At 44.7% G+C, this 20115-nt stretch overlaps 1 protein-coding gene across 3 annotated transcripts in view; it reads right to left on the bottom strand.

The window, feature by feature from the left end:
• NLRP9 (NLR family pyrin domain containing 9) overlaps positions 1-20115 on the bottom strand; it is a 72276-nt gene that overhangs the window by 37648 nt on the left and 14513 nt on the right. For 2 of the 3 annotated variants that reach the window (XM_089319711.1, XM_089319713.1), the window contains exon 2: positions 3715-4040. The exons of the other annotated variant lie outside the window; for it this stretch is intronic. In XM_089319711.1, coding sequence (XP_089175837.1) covers positions 3715-3994 — 280 coding nt within the window. In that variant the 5' untranslated portion in view covers positions 3995-4040. The remainder of the gene's footprint in view (positions 1-3714; positions 4041-20115) is intronic. 3 annotated transcript variants of the gene reach the window in all.

The following is a 20115-nucleotide window of genomic DNA, read 5'->3' as shown; positions in this document are numbered from 1 at the left end:
CGGGATGGAGAGGGAGTGGGAGAGGGGAGGGCCACGGGAGGGAGGGAGGTGGGGGGGAGAAGCCACAACAATACAAAAGTTGCACTTTGTAAATTCACATTTATTAAATAAAAAAAAACTATATAATAAACAAAAAAAGAAAAAAAGAAGTTAATACTTTACCCTTTTAGTATTTCTTATGTTCTACTTAAAACTATTGGTTGAACTCTGTAATTAATACACAATTACTCTTAGGTGTTTAATTAATGCTATAACTAGTACTCAAATAGTATTTTACACTTTGTGTTTCTGTGTGGGTGCAAACTGTTGAAATCTTTACTTAATATACGCTAAATTGATCTGTATATAAAGATAGTTGAAAATTTATCTTGATGTGAATGGAAGGGGAGAGGAGTGGGAGGGGGAGTGTTGTGGGTGGGAGAGAAGTTATGGGGGGGGAGCTATTGTAATCCATAAGCTGTACTTTCGAAATTTATGTTCATTAAATAAAACAAAATATAAATATAAAAAAAAGAAAAGCAGGCGTGAGACGACAGAGGAAAGTAGATTTCATGGGAGAGAGAGAAGGTCCACACAGCTCTTTGTCTTTCAGGGGAAGAAAACCAAAGAGCAGATCAAACCATTAGAGAATGTTCTAGAAGACCCATCTATATTATTGAAGTGGCCCAGAGTGAGAACAGGACTCTAAAAATTGACTTTTTTATTTTTATTTTTTTGACAGGCAGAGTGGACAGTGAGACAGAGACAGAGAGAAAGGTCTTCCTTTTGCCGTTGGTTCACCCTCCAATGGCTGCCGAGCCGGCGCACCGTGCTGATCTGAAGGCAGGAGCCAGGTGCTTATCCTGGTCTCCCACGGGGTGCAGGGCCCAAGGACTTGGGCCATCCTCCACTGCACTCCTAGGCCACAGCAGAGAGCTGGCCTGGAAGAGGGGCAACCGGGACAGAATCCGGTGCCCCGACTGGGACTAGAACCCGGTGTGCTGGTGCAACAAGGCAGAGGATTAGCCTAGTGAGCCGTGGCGCCGGCCAACAATTGACTTTTAAATGTCAACTCAGAGCTCATAGTGAACAAGGCGGGGTGGGAGAACAAGGGGGAGAGGGAGAATGCTTTCCCCAGGCCACTAGCAGGAAGTTGGATTGCAAGTGGAACAGCTGGGACAGGGGCTGGCGCCCATGTGGGATGCCATCAGTACAGGCTGCAGCTTTACCCGCTGTGCCACCTTGCTGACCTCTCCCCCTGCCCCTCCCCCCTCCTCCTCTCTGCCTCACCCTCTGCCTCCCCTCCCCCTCCCCCTCTCCCCCTCTCGCGGCCTCTCCTGCCCCTCTGCCCCTCGCGGCCTCTCCTGCCCCTCTGCCCCTCGCGGCCTCTCCTGCCCCTCTGCCCCTCGCGGCCTCTCCTGCTCCTCTGCCCCTCGCGGCCTCTCCTGCCCCTCTGCCCCTCGCGGCCTCTCCTGCCCCTCTGCCCCTCGCGCCTCCTGCCCCTCTGCCCCTCGCGGCCTCTCCTGCCCCTCTGCCCCTCGCGGCCTCTCCTGCCCCTCTGCCCCTCGCGCCTCCTGCCCCTCTGCCCCTCGCGGCCTCTCCTGCCCCTCTGCCCCTCGCGGCCTCTCCTGCCCCGGCTGTTGTGGACATGTGGGAAGTGACCCAGCAGATGGAAGACACAACACTGTCTTTTAAAAAAGTAAACACATGTTTAATAAAATAAAATGCTTAGAACTGGTAAAGAGACTTAGAGAACCATTAGAATTATTTACACAAACGTAACTAAAAATATAGACTTTGAAAAACAAAAGATTTTGAGGACACACCAAGAAATGCATTGTAAATGCTTATATAACCCAGATGATAATTTTAATAGAAAACACAATTAAAACTAAAATAAATATTAGTATAGAAAATGTAGATGATTGACCAACAAAATAAATTTTCAGGTTTGCCTATACTGCAAAATTTAATCTTATACTGCACTAAAAGCACTTTTTAAATATGGTATTTCAAAGACAGCTGAATAAAGACAGATGGGCCAAGGTTTTACCAGACAAACAGAACCTAAGGAGGCAGGGTCAAGCAAAAAGCACCAAGACAGGAAAAAAAAATCACTTTAGAACTATGAAGAGCCACTTTCCCAATGACATAGGAACTCTGAATATTAATGCACAAGTCACACGGAAACCAGAGGTGGAAGGTAACTAGAAAGACGCACCAATACCAGATCTCGACATTTTCAGGATGACAAAAATAAAGACTATGGAAGATCTAAACCACAAAGCCTATGGGGTAGGTCTTCTGGACACAGATGGACAACAGGCTGACAACAGGCTGACAACAAATACGCCTTCCTCACAAGCACACACCACGTTTAAAGCTGCTCACGTGTCGGGGCACCAAGAAACACGAGTGAGTTCTGAAAGTGAAACTATCAGAGTTCTGATCACCAGGGAACAAACCCTGACTCTGTGCTTTGCCACTGTTCAATGCTCGGGTATCAACAGCACATTCCTCTCACCTACCCCAGGCAATGTCAACCTGCTGCCCAGGACCCCCATTCTACCTCACTGTTTTCTAGAATTTTCCCACCTGACAGGACCCTGATCCCACTTCCTCTCCTTTCCCAGCCCGGGGAACACCAAGGCAAGAGATGTTGAGCAAGTAATCTTTTATCCATCACAGGTGTGCGGGTGTGCATAGCCGACAGAAGGTTGCCTGGACTTCAGCCAGCAGCCTGTCACATCATGTCAAGCAGGGGCCAGCAACACACACAGAAAAACACAAGGCCAGTGCCCCGGCCTGTGGGGCCTGGCTGCTGTGGGCTGCTCTCCGCTGAGCCCACTGTCCAGCAAGCCTACCTGGAGCTTGGCTGTCAGGTTCTTTGCCTCACTAAGCTGGTTCAAACCAGACTTCTGGTCCCCTTGTTACCCAGAGAGCTGTACCTGCACTCTGAGAACCGTAACTGTGTCTGATTTATGTTTGTCATTCCCACGTCTGTGAGCTATACTCAATTATAAGCCTCTTGCCAATGTCAACCGCGGCCATCGCAAGATTCTCCTGGTGTGACCGCGTGTGTGGGTCTGTGCGTCTTAGGGGACGAAGCAGTGTGACCGAGTGAGGGCACAACTGACACGTGGGGCTGGACAATTCTTTGTTGTGGGGCTTGTCCTGGATGTAGAGAGGCACCCCTGGCCTCTACCCCCAGAAAGCAGTGGCACCGCTCTTTATCATGACAACCAAAACTATCCTCTGATACTGTGCAGTCCCGTGGGAGAGAAGGTTGACCCTGCCTGCAAGCCAGTGGCAGCCCAGGACAAAGAACCACATCAAGCAGATTCTGTGGCTGTCACAGCCAAGGAGACACTTGTGGGTGACGGATGCTCCAGAGACTGACTGACTTCACGACCAACTCTGATTATCTCCTAACCTCAGGATCCTGCATAGGCCCTTGTGCGTGGCTGGTCAAAGGGATGGCATGACACCATGCTAAAACTCCATCTTGGCAGACCTGGAAATCAGACACCAACTTCCAGAAACTCAGCATGGGGCAGCATAGGGGAGGGGGAGCCTTAGATGTCCCCTCTCACCGCAGTCCGTGACCAGCACCGACTTCCCACTCTTCTCCCATTTCTCGGATGCCGCTCATTCAACAAGCATGCCACCTTCATGAGCAGGTGGCAACAGCAAACCAACCGTACGCGCAGTCCCAGCCCTTCCCCCTGCACTCACTTCTCATCTCCTCCTTGGCCTTCAACCAGAGATCTTTCCGGTTGATCTGCAGGAAGAGGCTCAGGGTCACCTCCCAGGCCTGCTTCCCGGGGTAGTGCTTCTCCAACAGCTTCGCCAGCTCTTCCTTGGTGGCCTTCTTGATCTCAGCCCAGGGGATTGGCTTGAGCATGAACTTCAGAGGTTCTTGCTTGAGGAGCTCCTTAAACTTCCAGAACTCTTCCCTTTTGAGTTCTTCCAGGTACCACAACAAGCCGAAGTCAGAAAAGTAAGAATCAGCCATCTTGTCCCAGAACTGTGAGCTCTGCACTCTCCAGAGGAAAGAAAATCTGCAACGACAAGGAGTGAGTGACAGCTGGGGGAGGACGAGACCCCAGAGTCGAGTCTCGCTTGCATCACTCACAGATGCACAGTAGTTTCCACTTCCGGCATTTCCGTCCAGCTTCGTCCAGAGAAGCAGCTTCACCCAACTTTTTTTTTTTTTTTTTTGGACAGGCAGAGTTAGACAGTGAGGGGGAGAGAGAGAGAGACAGAAAGGTCTTCCTTCCACTGGTTCACCCCCCCCCCCAAATGGCTGCCATAGCTGGCGCTGCACTGATCTGAAGCCAGGAGCCAGATGCTTCCTCCTGGTCTCCCATGCGGGTGCAGGGCCCAAGCACTTGAGCCATCCTCCACTGCCCTCCCGGGCCACAGCAGAGAGCTGGCCTGGAAGAGGAGCAAGCGGGACTAGAACCTGGTGTGCCGGCGCCACAGGCGGTGGATTAGCCTAGTGAGCCACAGCGCTCACTAGCTTCACGCAACTTTAAACAGCATCACATGTGAACTCAGGGTTAGCAACAAACTGCAGGCGATGCTACGTCAGACAGCAAGGTCGATCAAACTTGGCTAAAAGCGCAGTCAAGCTGAGACCTATCAGGGGAGCCAAGGAAGCAGAAGTCAACGTCTTTCTGTGCTTTGCCCCTGCTCTCCATCTCTGAGAGACTTCTCAGAAGGCTGAGTACTAACTTTGTGCGTTATGAGAGCTTCTAAAATTCAGTATTATGCTATAACCAAACATCTCTTGAACAGTTTCTGGTATGGCTTCACTAAATAATGGAATAAATTAAGGTGAAATAAGGACTGTCTAAAGCAAACAAACTGAAAGCATTGGTCACCACCTGGCCAGCCTTACAAGTGATACTTAAGGATGTGCTACACAGAAACGGAGGAAGATGATCAGCATCATGAAAGAAAGTGAAGACAGAAACCCTCCTGGTAAACGCACAGAGGAAATCCAAAACAATAGGAACAGTTATGGAAAAATGACAGCACCAAGTCATTCCTTATCAATAATAACCTTGAATGTAAATGGCCTCAACTCTCCAGTTAAAAGGTAGACTGGCCGAGTGGATTAAAAAGTAAGACTCATCTATTTGTTGCCTTCAAGAATCACACTTCACCAACAAAGATACATGTAGACCGAAAGTGAAAAGATGGACAAAGATATTTCATGCTAAGGGAAAGAATAAAAAAGCAGGAGTAAGCATCCTAATATCAGACAAAATCTACTAACACAAAAATCGTTGAGAGATAAAGAAGGGTATTTTATATAATGATTATATGATTGATTCAACAGGAAGATAGTCAATGTATGTGCTCCTAACGCTAGGGTACCTGGCTATTTAAAACAAATGTTAATGGATTTTTTGACAGGCAGAGTTAGACAGTGACAGACAGAGAAAGGTCTTCCTTTTTCCGTTGGTTCACCCCCCAAGTGGCCGCTACGGCCAGCATGCTGCACTGATCCGAAGCCAGGAGCCAGGTGCTTCCTCCTGGTCTCCCATGTGGGTGCAGGGCCCAAGCACTTGGGCCATCCTCCACTGCCCTCCTGGGCCACAGCAGAGAGCTGGACTGAAGAGGAGCAACTGGGACAGAATCCGGTGCCCCAACCGGGACTAGAACCCAGGGTGCTGGCGCCGCAAGTGGAAGATTAGCCTAGTGAGCCGTGGTGCCAGCCCATGTTAATGGATCTTAAGGGAGAGTCTAATGCCCCACTGTCATCAATGGACAGACCAACTAGACAAAAGGTCTAGAAATGGAGCTGATTTACACTATTGACTAAATGGATCTAATTGCTGTCTACAGATATTTCATCTCACAGTGGCAGAATATACTTTTCATTAGTACATGGCACTGTCTCTAGGCTATGAAGCTAGTCTCAAAAATCAAACACTGGAATTGTACCAGGTATCTTTTCCAGCCACAATGGAATGATGATGGGAAGCAGCAATATCAACTCCAGCAGCATGACACGTGAGCACAGAAGGACTGAACATGCTCCTGAATGCACAGTGGGCCACAGAAATTAGACAAAAATTCCTGGAAATGAATGAAGATAAATACAGCTTAGCAAAACCTACGGTATACAGCAAAAGCAGTGTTAGGAGCAAAGTTGATAGCAGTTAGTGTGTAAATCAAGAAACTGGAAAGACATCAAAATAAATGATCCAACAATGTATTTCAAGAACATAGGAAAACAAGAACAATCCAAAATCAAAATTAGGAGGAAAGAAAAATGAGAACAAAAATGAAATGAAGTATCAGTAAAATGAAGAGCTCGTTTTCGTTTTTTTTTTTTTAACTTTTATTTAATGAATATACGTTTCCAAAGTACGAATAATGGATTACTATGGCTTCCCCCCCATACCGTCCCTCCCACCCACAACCCTCCCCTTTCCCACTCCCTCTCCCCTTCCATTCACATCAAGATTCATTTTCGATTATCTTAATATACAGAAGATCAGCTTAGTATACCTTAAGTAAGGATTTCAACAGTTTGCTCCCACACAGAAACAAAGTGAAAAATAATAGATGATTTTTTTTTAAATGATGATGAAATCAGATCAGACCTATTGTCATGTTTAATCCCAGTGAGAGTCAAGTTGGGAGTTGATAATTTCTTTTCTTTTCTTTTTTTTTTTTTTTTTACAGAGGATCAGTTTAGTATGCATTAAGTAAAGATTTCAACAGTTTGCACCCCCATAGAAACACAAAGTGAAATATATTATTTGAGTACTCGTTATAGCATTAAATCTCAATGCACAGCACATTAAGGACAGAGATCCTACATGAGGAGTAAGTGCACAGTAACTCCTGTTGTTGACTTTACCAATTGACACTCCTGTCTATGGCATCAGTAATCTCCCTATGCTCCAGTCATGAGTTTCCAAGGCTATGGAAGCCCCTTGAGTTCTCCGACTCTTATCTTGTTTAGACACGGTCATAGTCAAAGTGGAGGTTCTCTCCTCCCTTCAGAGAAAGGTACCTCCTTCTTTGAAGACCTGTTCTTTCCACTGAGATCTCACTCACAGAGATCTTTTGCCAGAGTGTCTTGGCTTTCCATGCCTGAAATACTCTCATGGGCTTTTCAGCCAGATCCGAGTGCCTTTAGGGCTGATTCTGAGGCCAGAGTGCTATTTAGGACATCTGCCATTCTATGAGTCTGCTAAGTATCTCACTTCCCATGTTGGATCACTCTCCCCTTTATTTATTCTATTGGTTAGTGTTAGCAGGTACTAGACTTGCTTATGTGCTCCCTTTGACTCTTAGTCCTTTCATTATGATCAATTGTGAACTGAAATTGATCACTTGGACTAGTGAGATGGCATTGGTACATGCCACCTTGATGGGATTAAATTGGAGTCCCCTGGTATGTTTCTAACTCTACCATTTGGGGCAAGTCAGCTTGAGCATGTCCCAAATTATATATCTCTTCCCTCTCTTCTTCCTACTCTTATGTTTAACAGGGATCACATTTCAGTTAAATTTCAACACTTAAGGATAACTGTGTATTAATTACAGAATTAAACCAGTCATATTAAGTAGAACAGACAAAAAAACTACTAAGAGGGATAATGTATTAAGTTGTTCATTAACAGTCAGGGCTATGCTGATCAAGTCACCGTTTCCCATAGTGTCCCTTTCACTTCAACAAGTTTCCTTTTTGGTGTTCAGTCAGTTGTCACCAATCAGGGAGAACATATGGTATTTGTCCCTTTGGGACTGGCTTATTTCACTCAGCATGATGTGTTCCAGATTCCTCCATTTTGTTGCAAATGACTGGATTTCGTTGTTTCTTACTGCAGTATAGTATTCTAAAGAGTACATATCCCATAATTTCTTTATCCAGTCTACCGTTGATGGGCATTTAGGTTGGTTCCAGGTCTTAGCTATTGTGAATTGTGCTGCAATAAACATTAGGCTGCAGACCGCTTTTTTGTTTGCCAATTTAAATTCCTTTGGGTAAATTCCAAGGAGTGGGATGGCTGGGTCGAACGGTAGGGTTATCTTCAGGTTTCTGAGGAATCTCCAGACTGATTTCCATAGTGGCTTGACCAGTTTGCATTCCCACCAACAGTGGGTTAGTGTCCCTTTTTCCCCACATCCTCGCCAGCATCTGTTGTTGGTAGATTTCTGAATGTGAGCCATTCTAACCGGGGTGAGGTGGAACCTCATTGTGGTTTTGATTTGCATTTCTCTGATTGCTAATGACCTTGAACATTTTTTCATGTGCCTGTTGGCCATTTGGATTTCCTCTTTTGAAAAATGTCTATTGAGGTCCTTGGCCCATCTCTTAATTGGGTTGTTGGTTTTGTTTTTGTGGAGTTTCTTGATCTCTTTGTAGATTCTGGTTATTAACCCTTTATCTGTTGCATAGTTTGCAAATATTTTTTCCCATTCTGACGGTTGTCTCTTCACTCTCCTGACTGTTTCTTTTGCAGTACAGAAACTTCTCAATTTGATGCAATCCCAATAGTTAATTTTGGCTTTGACTGCCTGTGCCTCCCGGGTCTTTTCCAGAAACTCTTTGCCTGTGCCAATATCTTGAAGGGTTTCTCCAATGTTCTCTAGTAACTTGATGGTGTCAGGTCGTAGATTTAGGTCTTTAATCCATGTTGAGTGGATTTTTGTGTAAGGTGTAAGGTAGGGGTCTTGCTTCATGATTCTGCACGTGGAAATCCAATTTTCCCAGCACCATTTATTGAATAGACTGTCCTTGCTCCAGGAATTAGTTTTAGATCTTTGATCAAATATAAGTTGGCTGTAGATGTTTGGGTTGATTTCTGGTATTTCAATTCTGTTCCATTGGTCTATCCTTCTGTTTCTGTACCAGTACCATGCTGTTTTGATTACAACTGCCCTGTAGTATGTCCTGAAATCTGGTATTGTGATGCCTCCGGCTTTGTTTTTGTTGTACAAGATTGCTTTAGCTATTCGAGGTCTCTTGTGCCTCCATATAAATTTCAGCACCAATTTTTCCAGATCTGAGAAGAAGGTCTTCAGTATCTTGATTGGTATTGCATTGAATCTATAAATTGCTTTTGGGAGAATGGACATTTTGATGATATTGATTCTTCCAATCCATGAGCATGGAAGATTTTTCCATTTCTTGGTATCCTCTTCTATTTCTTTCTTTAAGGTTTTGTAATTTTCATCGTAGAGATCTTTAACGTCCTTGGTTAAGTTTATTCCAAGGTATTTGATTGTTTTTGTAGCTATTGTGAATGGGATTGATCTTAGAAGTTCTTCCTCAGCCATGGCATTGTCTGTGTATACAAAGGCTGTTGATTTTTGTGCATTGATTTTATACCCTGCTACTTTGCCAAACTCTTCTATGAGTTCCAATAGTCTCTTGGTAGAGTTCTTTGGGTCCCCTAAATAAAGAATCATGTCATCTGCAAAGAGGGATAGTTTGAGTTCTTCCTTCCCAATTTGTATCCCTTTAATTTCTTTTTCTTGCCTAATAGCTCTGGCTAGAACCTCCAGAACTATATTGAATAGCAGTGGTGAGAGTGGACATCCCTGTCTGGTCCCAGATCTCAGTGGAAATGCTTCCAACTTTTCCCCATTCAATAGGATGTTGGCTGTGGGTTTTTCATAGATTGCTTTGATTGTATTGAGGAATGTTCCTTCCAAACCCAGTTTGCTTAGAGTTTTCATCATGAACGGGTGTTGTATTTTATCAAATGCTTTCTCGGCATCTATTGAGAGAATCATATGGTTTTTCTTCTGCAGTCTGTTAATGTGGTGTATCACATTGATTGTCTTGCGCACATTAAACCATCCCTGCATACCAGGGATAAATCCCACTTGGTCTGGGTGGATGATCTTTCTGATGTGTTGTTGCATTCTATTGGCGAGAATTTTATTGAGGATTTTTGCATCTATGTTCATCAGGGATATTGGTCTGTAATTCTCTTTCAGTGCTGCATCTTTTCCCGGCTTAGGAATTAAGGTGATGCTGGCTTCATAGAAAGAATTTGGGAGGATTCCCTCTTCTTCAATTGTTCTGAATAGTTTGAGAAGAATTGGAGTTAGTTCTTCTTTAAATGTCTGGTAGAATTCAGCAGTGAATCCATCTGGTCCTGGGCTTTTCTTTGTTGGGAGGGCCTTTATTACTGTTTCAATTTCTGTCTCAGTTATGGGTCTGTTTAGGTTTTCAATGTCTTCCTGGTTCAATTTAGGTAGGTTGCATGTGTCCAGGAATCTATCCATTTCTGATAGGTTTCCCTGTTTGCTGGCATACAAGTCCTTGTAGTAATTTCTGATGATTCTTTTTATTTCTGTGGTGTCTGTTGTTACATTTCCTTTTTCATCTCTGATTTTATTGATTTGGGTCTTTTCTCTTCTTTTTTTAGTTAGTTGGGCCAATGGGGTGTCAATTTTGTTTATTTTTTCAAAAAACCAGCTCCTCGTTTGGCTGATTTTTTGGAATGTTTTTCTTGATTCAATCCTGTTGATTTCTTCTCTGATTTTAATTATTTCTCTTCTCCTACTAGATTTGGGTCTGGTTTGCTGTAGGTTTTCTAGATCCTTGAGGTGAATAGAAAGCTCATCTATTTGGTGCCTTTCCAATTTCTTGATGTAGGCACCTATTGATATAAACTTTCCTCTTAACACTGCTTTTGCTGCGTCCCATAAGTTTTGGTATGTTGTGCTGTTATCCTCATTTACTTCCAGAAAGTTTTTGATTTCTCTTTTGATTTCTTCTATGACCCATTGTTCATTCAGGAGCATGTTGTTCAATCTCCATGTGTTTGCGTGTGCTCTAGGGATTCCTGAGTTGTTCATTTCCAACTTCATTCCTTTATGGTCTGAGAAGCTGCATGGTATGATTCTAATTCTTTTGAATTTGCTGAGACTTGCTTTATGGCCTAGTATGTGGTCAATCCTAGAGAAGGTTCCATGTACTGCTGAGAAGAATGTATAATCTTTAGCTGTAGGATTGAAAGTTCTGTATATATCTGTTAGATCCATTTGGGCTATAGTGTCGTTTAAATCTACTGTATCCTTGTTGATCTTCTGTCCTATTGATCTGTCTATTTCTGAGAGTGGAGTATTGAAGTCCCCCAGTACTATTGTATTGGGGTCTAAGTCTCCCTTTAAGTCCATTAACAAATCTTTTAGATAAACCGGTGCCCTGTAGTTAGGTGCATATACATTGATAATTGTTATATCTTCCTGTTGAATTGATCCCTTAATCATTATGTAGTGTCCCTCTTTGTCTCTCTTAATGGTTTTTGTGGTAAAGTTTATGGTGTCTGATATTAAGATGGCTACGCCTGCTCTTTTTTCATTTCTGTTGGCATGGTATATCTTTTTCCAGCCTTTCACTTTCAGTCTGTATGGATCTTTGTTGGAAAGATGTGTTTCTTGTAAGCAGCAAATAGATGGGTTTTGTTTTTTAACCCAATCAGCCAAACGGTGTCTTTTAACTGGACAGTTCAGGCCATTCACGTTCAATGTGACTAATGATAAGTGGTAACTTTGCCCTGCCATTTGCCAAAGATAAGTTCTAATATATGCTTTGAATTCCCTGTGATCTTTTGCTGTGAGGTTTCCTTCCCTGGTTTCCTTCCTTTACCTTCTTTCATATTGATGACCGTGTTTCTTTGTTTCTGTGTGCAACACATCTTTAAGCATCTTTTGCAGGGCTGGACGAGTGGCAACAAATTCTTTCAATTTCTGTTTGTTATGAAAAGTCTTTATTTCACCTTCATTCACAAATGATAGCTTTGCAGGATATAATATTCTGGGCTGGCAGTTGTTCTCTCTTAGTACCTGGGCTATATCTTGCCATTCCCTCCTAGCTTGTAGAGTTTCTGATGAGAAGTCAGCTGTGAGTCTGATTGGAGATCCTCTGAGAGTAATCTGACGTTTCTCTCTTGCACATTTTAGGATCTTTTCTTTATGTTTCACTGTGGAGAGTTTAATTACAACGTGCCGTGGTGAGGGTCTCTTTTGGTCGTGTTTATTAGGGGTTCTGTGAGCTTCCTGTACTAGGATTTCTCTGTCCTTCTCCAAACCTGGGAAATTTTCTGCTAATATCTCACTAAAAAGGCCTTCTAATCCTTTCTCCCTCTCCATGCCTTCAGGAACTCCTAGAACCCGAATGTTGGGTTTTTTAATAGTATCCTGAAGATTCCCGACAATATGTTTTAGATTCCTAATTTCCTCTTTTCTTTGGTCTGACTGTATCCTTTCCTGTTCTCTGTCTTCTAAGTCCGATATTCTCTCTTCTGCTTCTCCCATTCTGTTTGTAAGGCTCTCTATTGTGTTTTTCATTTGATCTATTGAATTCTTCACTTCAGTCACTATCCCAGTTTCCTGTTGTACTAGTTGTTTCGTTTCATTTTGATTCCTCCTTAATATTTCATTTTCACGAGAGAGATTTTCTATCTTGTCCATTAAGGATTTCTGTAGTTCAAGAATTTGTTTTTGAGAACTTCTTAATGTTCTTATCAATTTTTTGAGATCTGCTTCTTGCATTTCTTCTATGTCATCATCCTCATAATCTTGAATTGGGGTGTCTTTTTCATTTGAGGGCTTCATGGTGACTTCCTTGTTTTTATTACCTTGGTTTTTGCGTTTGTTATTTGTCATATTGGAGATATTTGGTTTCTTCACTGTGGTGCTTTTTCTTGTTATACTATGACTCTAGATTAAGTGGACTCTCTGTTTTTGATGGAGCCTTAGGGCTTGAGATGGGTGTGGCCTGAGAGCTCTGTTTGGTGTGCCAAAGGTGACACTCCCAGGTTAGGCGTGGTAAACCTCTCTCTCTCTCTCTCTCTCTTTTTTTTTTTGATTCAACAGGGAAGTTATTCTGCACAGCTGAACAAAGTTGGAGGTAGTTAGCAGGCAAATGATATACCCACAGGAGCCAGAGATCAGAAGCTCTTTCCCAAGGACCACACAGGGAATCTGTTCGGCCCTTAGAGTGGGCTCAAATTCTCCTTCAGTCTCCCACTGGGTTGCCAAAGTTACGGAATTGTAGCGTCTCTGGAGAGTGCTCACGTGAATTCAATGAGTTCTCTCCCCCACCGTCTCTTTTTTCACAGTCTCAGTTCAGTAGCACCATAAATTTACTAAGTCCTAATCTCCTGTTAATTCGCCCCACCCAGAGTCAGGTTTTACTGCTAGGCTCAGGGCTGGTGCAGACCTGAGGTCGCTCTGCTTATGACGTATGTCCAAGATGGCGCCTGCTCTTTGTCTTGCTCACCCTTGAGAGGTGAGCAGAGAGAGAGAAACCCGTGTCCATACCAGTCACCTTTTTTTTTTTCCCTCTCTCTCTCTTCCAGTTAGCTTGGTGAAGTCCCCCCCGCCCCGGGGGTCATTCCCTCTAGTCTCCTCTCTCCGCTTGCCTGCCGGTGTCTCGGGTTATTGAGGTTCGGCTCACCTCGCGTTCCAGCGCTGGTGTGTTGAGTCTGCCGCTGATGTCCTGAACTGTGGGCTCCCACGCTCTCCACGCAGGTCCACTCCCATTCCAGCGCCGATGTGTGGACTCGGAGCCCTGGACGTCCCAAGTCTCCCCGCTGTTGCACTCCCCTTCAAGCACTTGCGCGCAGACCCTGCAGCTTGCGCAGCTCAGTCCCGCGGCTCAGCTTCCGCGGCTCAGTCCCGCGGCTCGGTCCTGCGGTTCGGCTTTCGCGCGCGGTGGGCGACCTTGTTCTCCCAGTAGGTCCTCCGATTCACGCCCACTGGATCCAGAAGAGTTTTGTCTGCAATATTTTCCTGGTTCTTTTTTCTGAGGCTACCGTAACTCCCCTTTTATTAAACTAAATTTTCCCGGACTATCGGTGCGCGCCCTCACTATTCCGCCATCTTGGCCGAAGAGCTCGTTTTCTGAAAAAGTAAAATTGATAAACCGCTAGCCAACTAATCAAAAAAAGACTCAAATTACTAAAAGAGATGGAAAGGACATGTTACAACAGATACCACAGAAAAGAGATCAAGAATTACTATAAGTAGCTATATGCCAACAAATTGGAAAATCTACAAGAAATGGATAGGTTCTGGACACATACAACTTACCAAAATTGAGACACAAAGACACAGAAAACCTAAACAGATCAATAACCAAGATGGAGGTTGCGTCAATAATAAAGACCATGCCAACAAAGAAAAACCCAGGACTGGATGACTTCAATGTTGAATTCTACCAAATTTTTCAATATCAACTAGTCCCCATCCTTCTAAAACTATTCAAAAACAATTTCATTAGAGAGAATCCTCCCAAACTCCTTTTATGAGGCCAGTATCACCTGAATTCCCAAACCAGAAAAAGATACAAAGAATCAGAACTGGAGACCAATATCCCTGAGGAACATTGATGAAAAACCCAACAAAAACACTAGTTAATCGAATCCAACAAACACATCAGAAACCAGGACCAAGTGGGATTTATCCTTGCTGTGCAGGGTTGGTTCAATATATACAAGTCAATAAATGTGATACAGCACAATAAATTGGAGAATAAAATCCATATGATCAATAAATGCAGAAAAAGCATTTGATAAAAATGCAAATTCCTTTCATCATTAAAAATCCTTAGGCAAATTGGGTATAGAAGAACATTTCGCAACACAATCAAGGCAATATGACAACTCCACAGCCAGCATCATATTGAAAGGGGAAAATTTTGGAAAAATTTCCATTAAGACCCAGAACAAGACAAGAACTCCCATTTTCACCATTACTATTAAATATATTTCTGGAAGTTTTAGCCAGAGCCACTAGGCAAGAAAAAGAAGTCAAAGGGATACAAATTGCAGAGGAGGAGGTCAAATTTCCCCTGCTTGCAGATGACATGAATTATATATCACACACACACACCTCGAGAGATTCCACAAAGACTACTGGAATGCATGAGATTTGTCAAAAAGTTGCAGGGTATCTAATCCACACATAAAAATCAACGGCTTTTGTATATACAGGACAATGCCACAGCTGAGAAAACTTCTACAATCAATCCAACTCTGAATAGCTACCAAAAATTAAATTCCTTGGGATAAATTAACCAAGGACACAAAAAATCTCAGCAATTAAAACTGAAAAACATTAATGAAAGAAATAGAAGGTAAAGAATGGAAAAATATCCCATGTTTATAGGTAAGAATGTTATCAAAATGTCCACACTGCCCAAAGCAATTTACAGGTTCAATGCAATACCAATCAAGACACCAATGACATTCCTCATATCTAGAAAAAACTACCCTAGAGTTCATATGGAAACACCAAAGACCCTAAATAGCTAAAGCACTTTAAAACAATAACAATGAAGCTGGAGGTATCACATTACTAGATTAAGACATCATATGGCAGATGTAATCATAACAACTTATTACTGGCACAAATATAGACATTTGAACCAATGCAACAGATTAAAAACCCCAATAATTAATCCAAACATCAACAAGCAAGTTATTATTGACAAGTGAGCTAAACTCACTCCCTGGAGAAAGGAGTCTCTTCAACAGATGTTGGGACAATTGGATCTCCGCATGCAGAAGTATGAAACAAGAGCCCTCCCTACCTTACTCCTTATGCAAATGTCAACTCACAATGGATCAGGGATCTAAATCTAAGACCTGACACCATAAAGCTACTAGAGGAAAACAGAGGAAACACTGCAATACATTGGAATAGGCAAAGAATTCTTGGATAAGAACACAGAACAGGTAGTCAAAGTCAAAATAGATGGGGCCAGTGCTGTGGTGTAGCAGGTAAAGCTGCCGCCTGCAATGGCAGCATCCCACGTTGGCACCAGTTTGAGTCCCAGCTGCTCCACTTCTGAACTAGTTCTCTGCTATGGCCTGGGAAAGCAGTGGAAAATGGCCCAAGTCCTTGGGCCCTGCACCTGCATGGGAAGACCCAGAGGAAGCTCCTGGATCGGTGCAGCTCCAGCCTTTGCAGCCAACTGGGGAGTGAACCTGTGGAGAGAAGACCTCTCTGCCTCTTCTGTGTTACTCTTTCAAATAAATAAATCTTTAAAAAAAAAAGTCAAAATAGACAATTGGGATTCCATCAAGCTAAAAAGCTTCTGCACAGCAAAGGAAATACTCAGAGGCAATGACAGAATGGGAGAATATATTTGTAAACTATACACCTGAAAGGATTATTATCCAGAATATACAGGAGCTCAAGAAATTCAACAAGAAAACAACCTACTGGGCATTGCCTAAAATAGTCCCTAACAGCATGGCGCCTGGCGGATGTTTGGGGGGGGGGTGTCTGTGGCTGCTGTGGTTACACCACGTGAGATTGGACCACCTGCAGGGATAGGTCCAATTTAGTTCCGGACATGTGGACAGTGCATGATCCCTATAGCTCACTTAAGATGGCCCTGTGCTGGCGCCGCGGCTCAAAAGGCTAATCCTCCACCTAGTGGCACCAGCACACAGGGTTCTAGTCCTGGTCGGGGCACCGGATTCTGTCCTGGTTGCCCCTCTTCCAGGCCAGCTCTCTGCTATGGCCCGGGAGTGCAGTGGAGGATGGCCCAGGTGCTTGGGCCCTGCACCCCATAGGAGACCAGGGGAAGCACCTGGCTCCTGCCATCGGATCAGTGCAGTGCGCCGGCCGCAGTGCACTGGCTGCGGTGGCCATTGGAGGGTGAACTACGGCAAAAGGAAGACCTCTCTCTCTGTCCACTCTGTAAAAAAAAAAAAAAAAAAAAAAAAAAAAAAAAGATGGCCCGCCCTGTGCGTGGTCCCTGGTCCCCCCGTGCCTGCGTGACCTTTTCGCTGATTGGCTCCCCTACTACGCATGTCTTTCGTAAGCTTTATAAGCCTGTGCACTTCCTCAATAAAGTAGTTCCTGCTTTGACAGAACTCACGGGTGCTTGCTGTGGTGTGCTTGACCCGTCGACCTTACCTTTCCCGTTCGCCTTGTTGGGGAGTGCTTGTACTGCCCCCTGATGGTCAGGGGGCAGCCTCAGGCTTAAGACCCCAACAACAATCCAGTTAAGAAATGGGCTATGGATATGAACAGGCATTTTTCGAAGGATGAAATGCAAATGGCAAACAGACTCATAAGATGCCCAGGATTACTAGCCATTAGGAAAACACAAATAAAAACTGCAATAACAGGCCAGCACTGTGGCTTAGTGGGTAAAGACACCATCTGCAGTGCCGGCATCCCACATGGGCACTGGTTTGAGTCCTGGCTGTTCCACTTCCAATCTAGCTCTCTGCTATGGCCTGGGATAGCAGTAGAAGATGACCCAAGTCCTTGCGTGCCTGCACCTGTGTGGGAGACCCAGAAGAAGCTCCTGGCTTTCTGCTTTGGATTGGCACAGCTCTGACCGCTGTGGCCAACTGGGGAGTGAACCATTGGCTTGAAGACCTCTCTCTCTCTGTTTGCCTCTCCTCTCTAACTCTTTGACAGGCAGAGTGGACAAAGAGAAAGGTCTTCCTTTTGCCGTTGGTTCACCCTCCAATGGCCACCACGGCTGGCGCACTGCGGCCCGCGCACCGCGCTTATCCGAAGGCAGGAGCCAGGTGCTTCTCCTGGTCTCCCATGGGGTGCAGGGCTCAAGCACTTGGGCCATCCTCCACTGCCTTCCCGGACCACAGCAGAGAGCTGGCCTGGAAGAGGGGCAACCAGGACAGAATCTGGAGCCCCGACTGGGACTAGAACCCGGTGTACTGGTGCCGCAAGGTGGAGGATTAGCCTATTGAGCCACGGCGCCAGTCCTTTCAAATAAATAAATCTTAAATCTACAGTGATGTATCACTTTACCCCAGTTAGAATGTCTATTATACAGAAATCAAAAACCAATTAATGCTGGTGAGGATGTGGGGGAAAAGGTAACCTAATACACCATTGGTGGGAATGTAAAGTGGTACAGCCATTGTGGAAGACAGTATGGAGATTCCTCAGAAATTTGAAGATAGATCTGATCTACCAGATGACCCAGCCATCCCAAGCCTGGTAATTTAACCAAAGAAAATGAGCACATGGAAGAATTATCTGTACCCCTATGTTTACAGCAGCTCAATTCACAACAGCTAAGATTCAGAATCAACAGATGTCCATCAGCTGATGACTGGATAAAGAAAATGTGATATATATATATATATATGCAATATAATACTACTCAGGCATAGAAAAGAATGAGATATCTTCTCCAAGATAGTTGATGAAACTGGGGACCACTATGCCTAGTGAGGTAAGCCAGACCCCAAAATAATTTTTAATTTGTGGTACCTAGTATAGAGTACAAAGAAGTAGTATTTGAGTAAAATTGACATCTTGAGATTTGATTGTTTGTAGCCCTCGTCTATATTCCTGTGGAACAGTGGTCTTTCTACTTACTACTTGTTGACTTCTGTATTTAATGGAGAAATAAGCCTGTGACTATGAAATAAATCAAAAGTATGTTACTGTAAAAATTAAAAAGAGGAAGGCAAGAGGGTAGAAGTATCATGTGCTTATCACATATGGAATACGTATAATCTGTTCTTTGTATAAATACAGTTTTTGAAAATAAAACCCGAAGTTACATGAAAATTTGAGAATCAGAGGTAGAAGCAAAATTGTGATAGAAAATAGTTTTGAATTTTAAGAAGCAAGCAGGAAGAGACCCTCCAAGGACATGCAGTGCAGTGGTCCTGAGTAGGAAGGAGGCGGCCAGGGAAGGTGCCGAGGTTCTCCCACACAGCTGCATGGGCGGGGGAGGTCGTCATGCATAAAGGATGGAAAAGATGAACTATCTACCTATTAACAGCTCCAGAAACTCCCACGTCCATTCCACTCAGGCTCCAGAAAGACCGTAGGGGAGAGGGGGAAAGAACTATTTCACGTCTCACATCAGCAGGGAACCAAGATGGTGGCAAAGTGACACACTGATGACCAGCTCCCCACGGGACACCACTTCATTCATTCATGAAGTCACAAGAGCTATGAAGCCAGGTGAGATCCTAGCGCCTGAGAATGAGTCAAGCTACACTGAAGACAGCGGCAGTCAAAAAGTCAGCACCACCCCTCCCCCAGCCGCTGGCCCCGAGCTCCAAGCTCCAGCCACGCAGAGAGGCCGGGGTGGGAGTCGGGATCATGCCTTGGAACTCAGAGCTTGGATTTTCATCTTGAGATCCAGCACCTGATAAAGCCTAGAGGCTTCTACCACAGGGTTAGTGCTTGGACTAAGCCTCTAGACCTGGTCAGGCAGAGAGTTACACCCCTGTGGGAGGTGTGTCCTACACTATTTTACACTTTTCCTGGACCATTCTGGGGCTCGGTGACTATGGGACTCAGGTGTGACCCAGCCTGGAGCCAGGCTAGGTGGCCAGCAGCTGGCTTTATTGTTGCCCTCCCACAGTGAGCAGATGGCCAAGGTCACGGGCTTGTGTCTTAGGACTCAGGTGCCCAATGCTGGGTAGATCAAGGTTTCTGTTCCCAGCAAGTACCTGCAGATATCCTCTCTGGATTCACCACAGTATCAGGCACTGCATCTTGATGAGACGGACTTGACTTGGTGTGACAGATGCAACCTGCCTGGCCCACAGCCACGCAGCCGAGGGTACCTGCCTCTACCACCTCTCCCACAGCCTTGGGTCGACAGCAAGGAAACACAGGGCTATTCTGAGACTCAGGGCCAAGTTTGTGTACCCCAATATAGAGCAAATCCCAGTAGCCCTTACACCAGCTCCGTGTCTTCAGTCAGAGCCTCTGGAACTGTCTTGCTGCCACGTGGGTATCTGTGGTCCCAGCTGCTCAGTCTCATACCCCAGCCAGTGTCACCAGTGGCTGGTAGACGTGGCACTGGGCAGTGAGCCCACCTTGGCAGCAGACAGACCTTGGCATGGTGGAATTCCATCAAACCCCCAGGCTCTACCTGTCTTGGTGGTCTGTGGATTCAAGGCATGATCTAGTCCCATGGCATTTGTGGAACAGCACAAAGAAACAGCCTACGACATCTGCGAAAGAAGCTCGTAGGCGTGGATGGCCCCTTTGTAGGCACTCTTCCAGTTCATTCTGAATACCACAACTGCAGGCTTGAGTTTGGTTTAAAAAAAAAATTCACACAAGGCCTGGGAGAAAGTGTGACTTGGGCGCTGTCCAGTGCTGAAATTGCTGAAGTGTCCGTGA

The sequence above is a fragment of the Oryctolagus cuniculus genome, chromosome 18, assembly GCF_051225735.1.
Source record: "Oryctolagus cuniculus isolate XC-2025 breed Fujian yellow rabbit chromosome 18, ASM5122573v1, whole genome shotgun sequence".
Classification (NCBI taxonomy): Eukaryota; Metazoa; Chordata; class Mammalia; order Lagomorpha; family Leporidae; genus Oryctolagus; species Oryctolagus cuniculus.
This window is presented reverse-complemented; position numbering and strand designations above follow the sequence as displayed.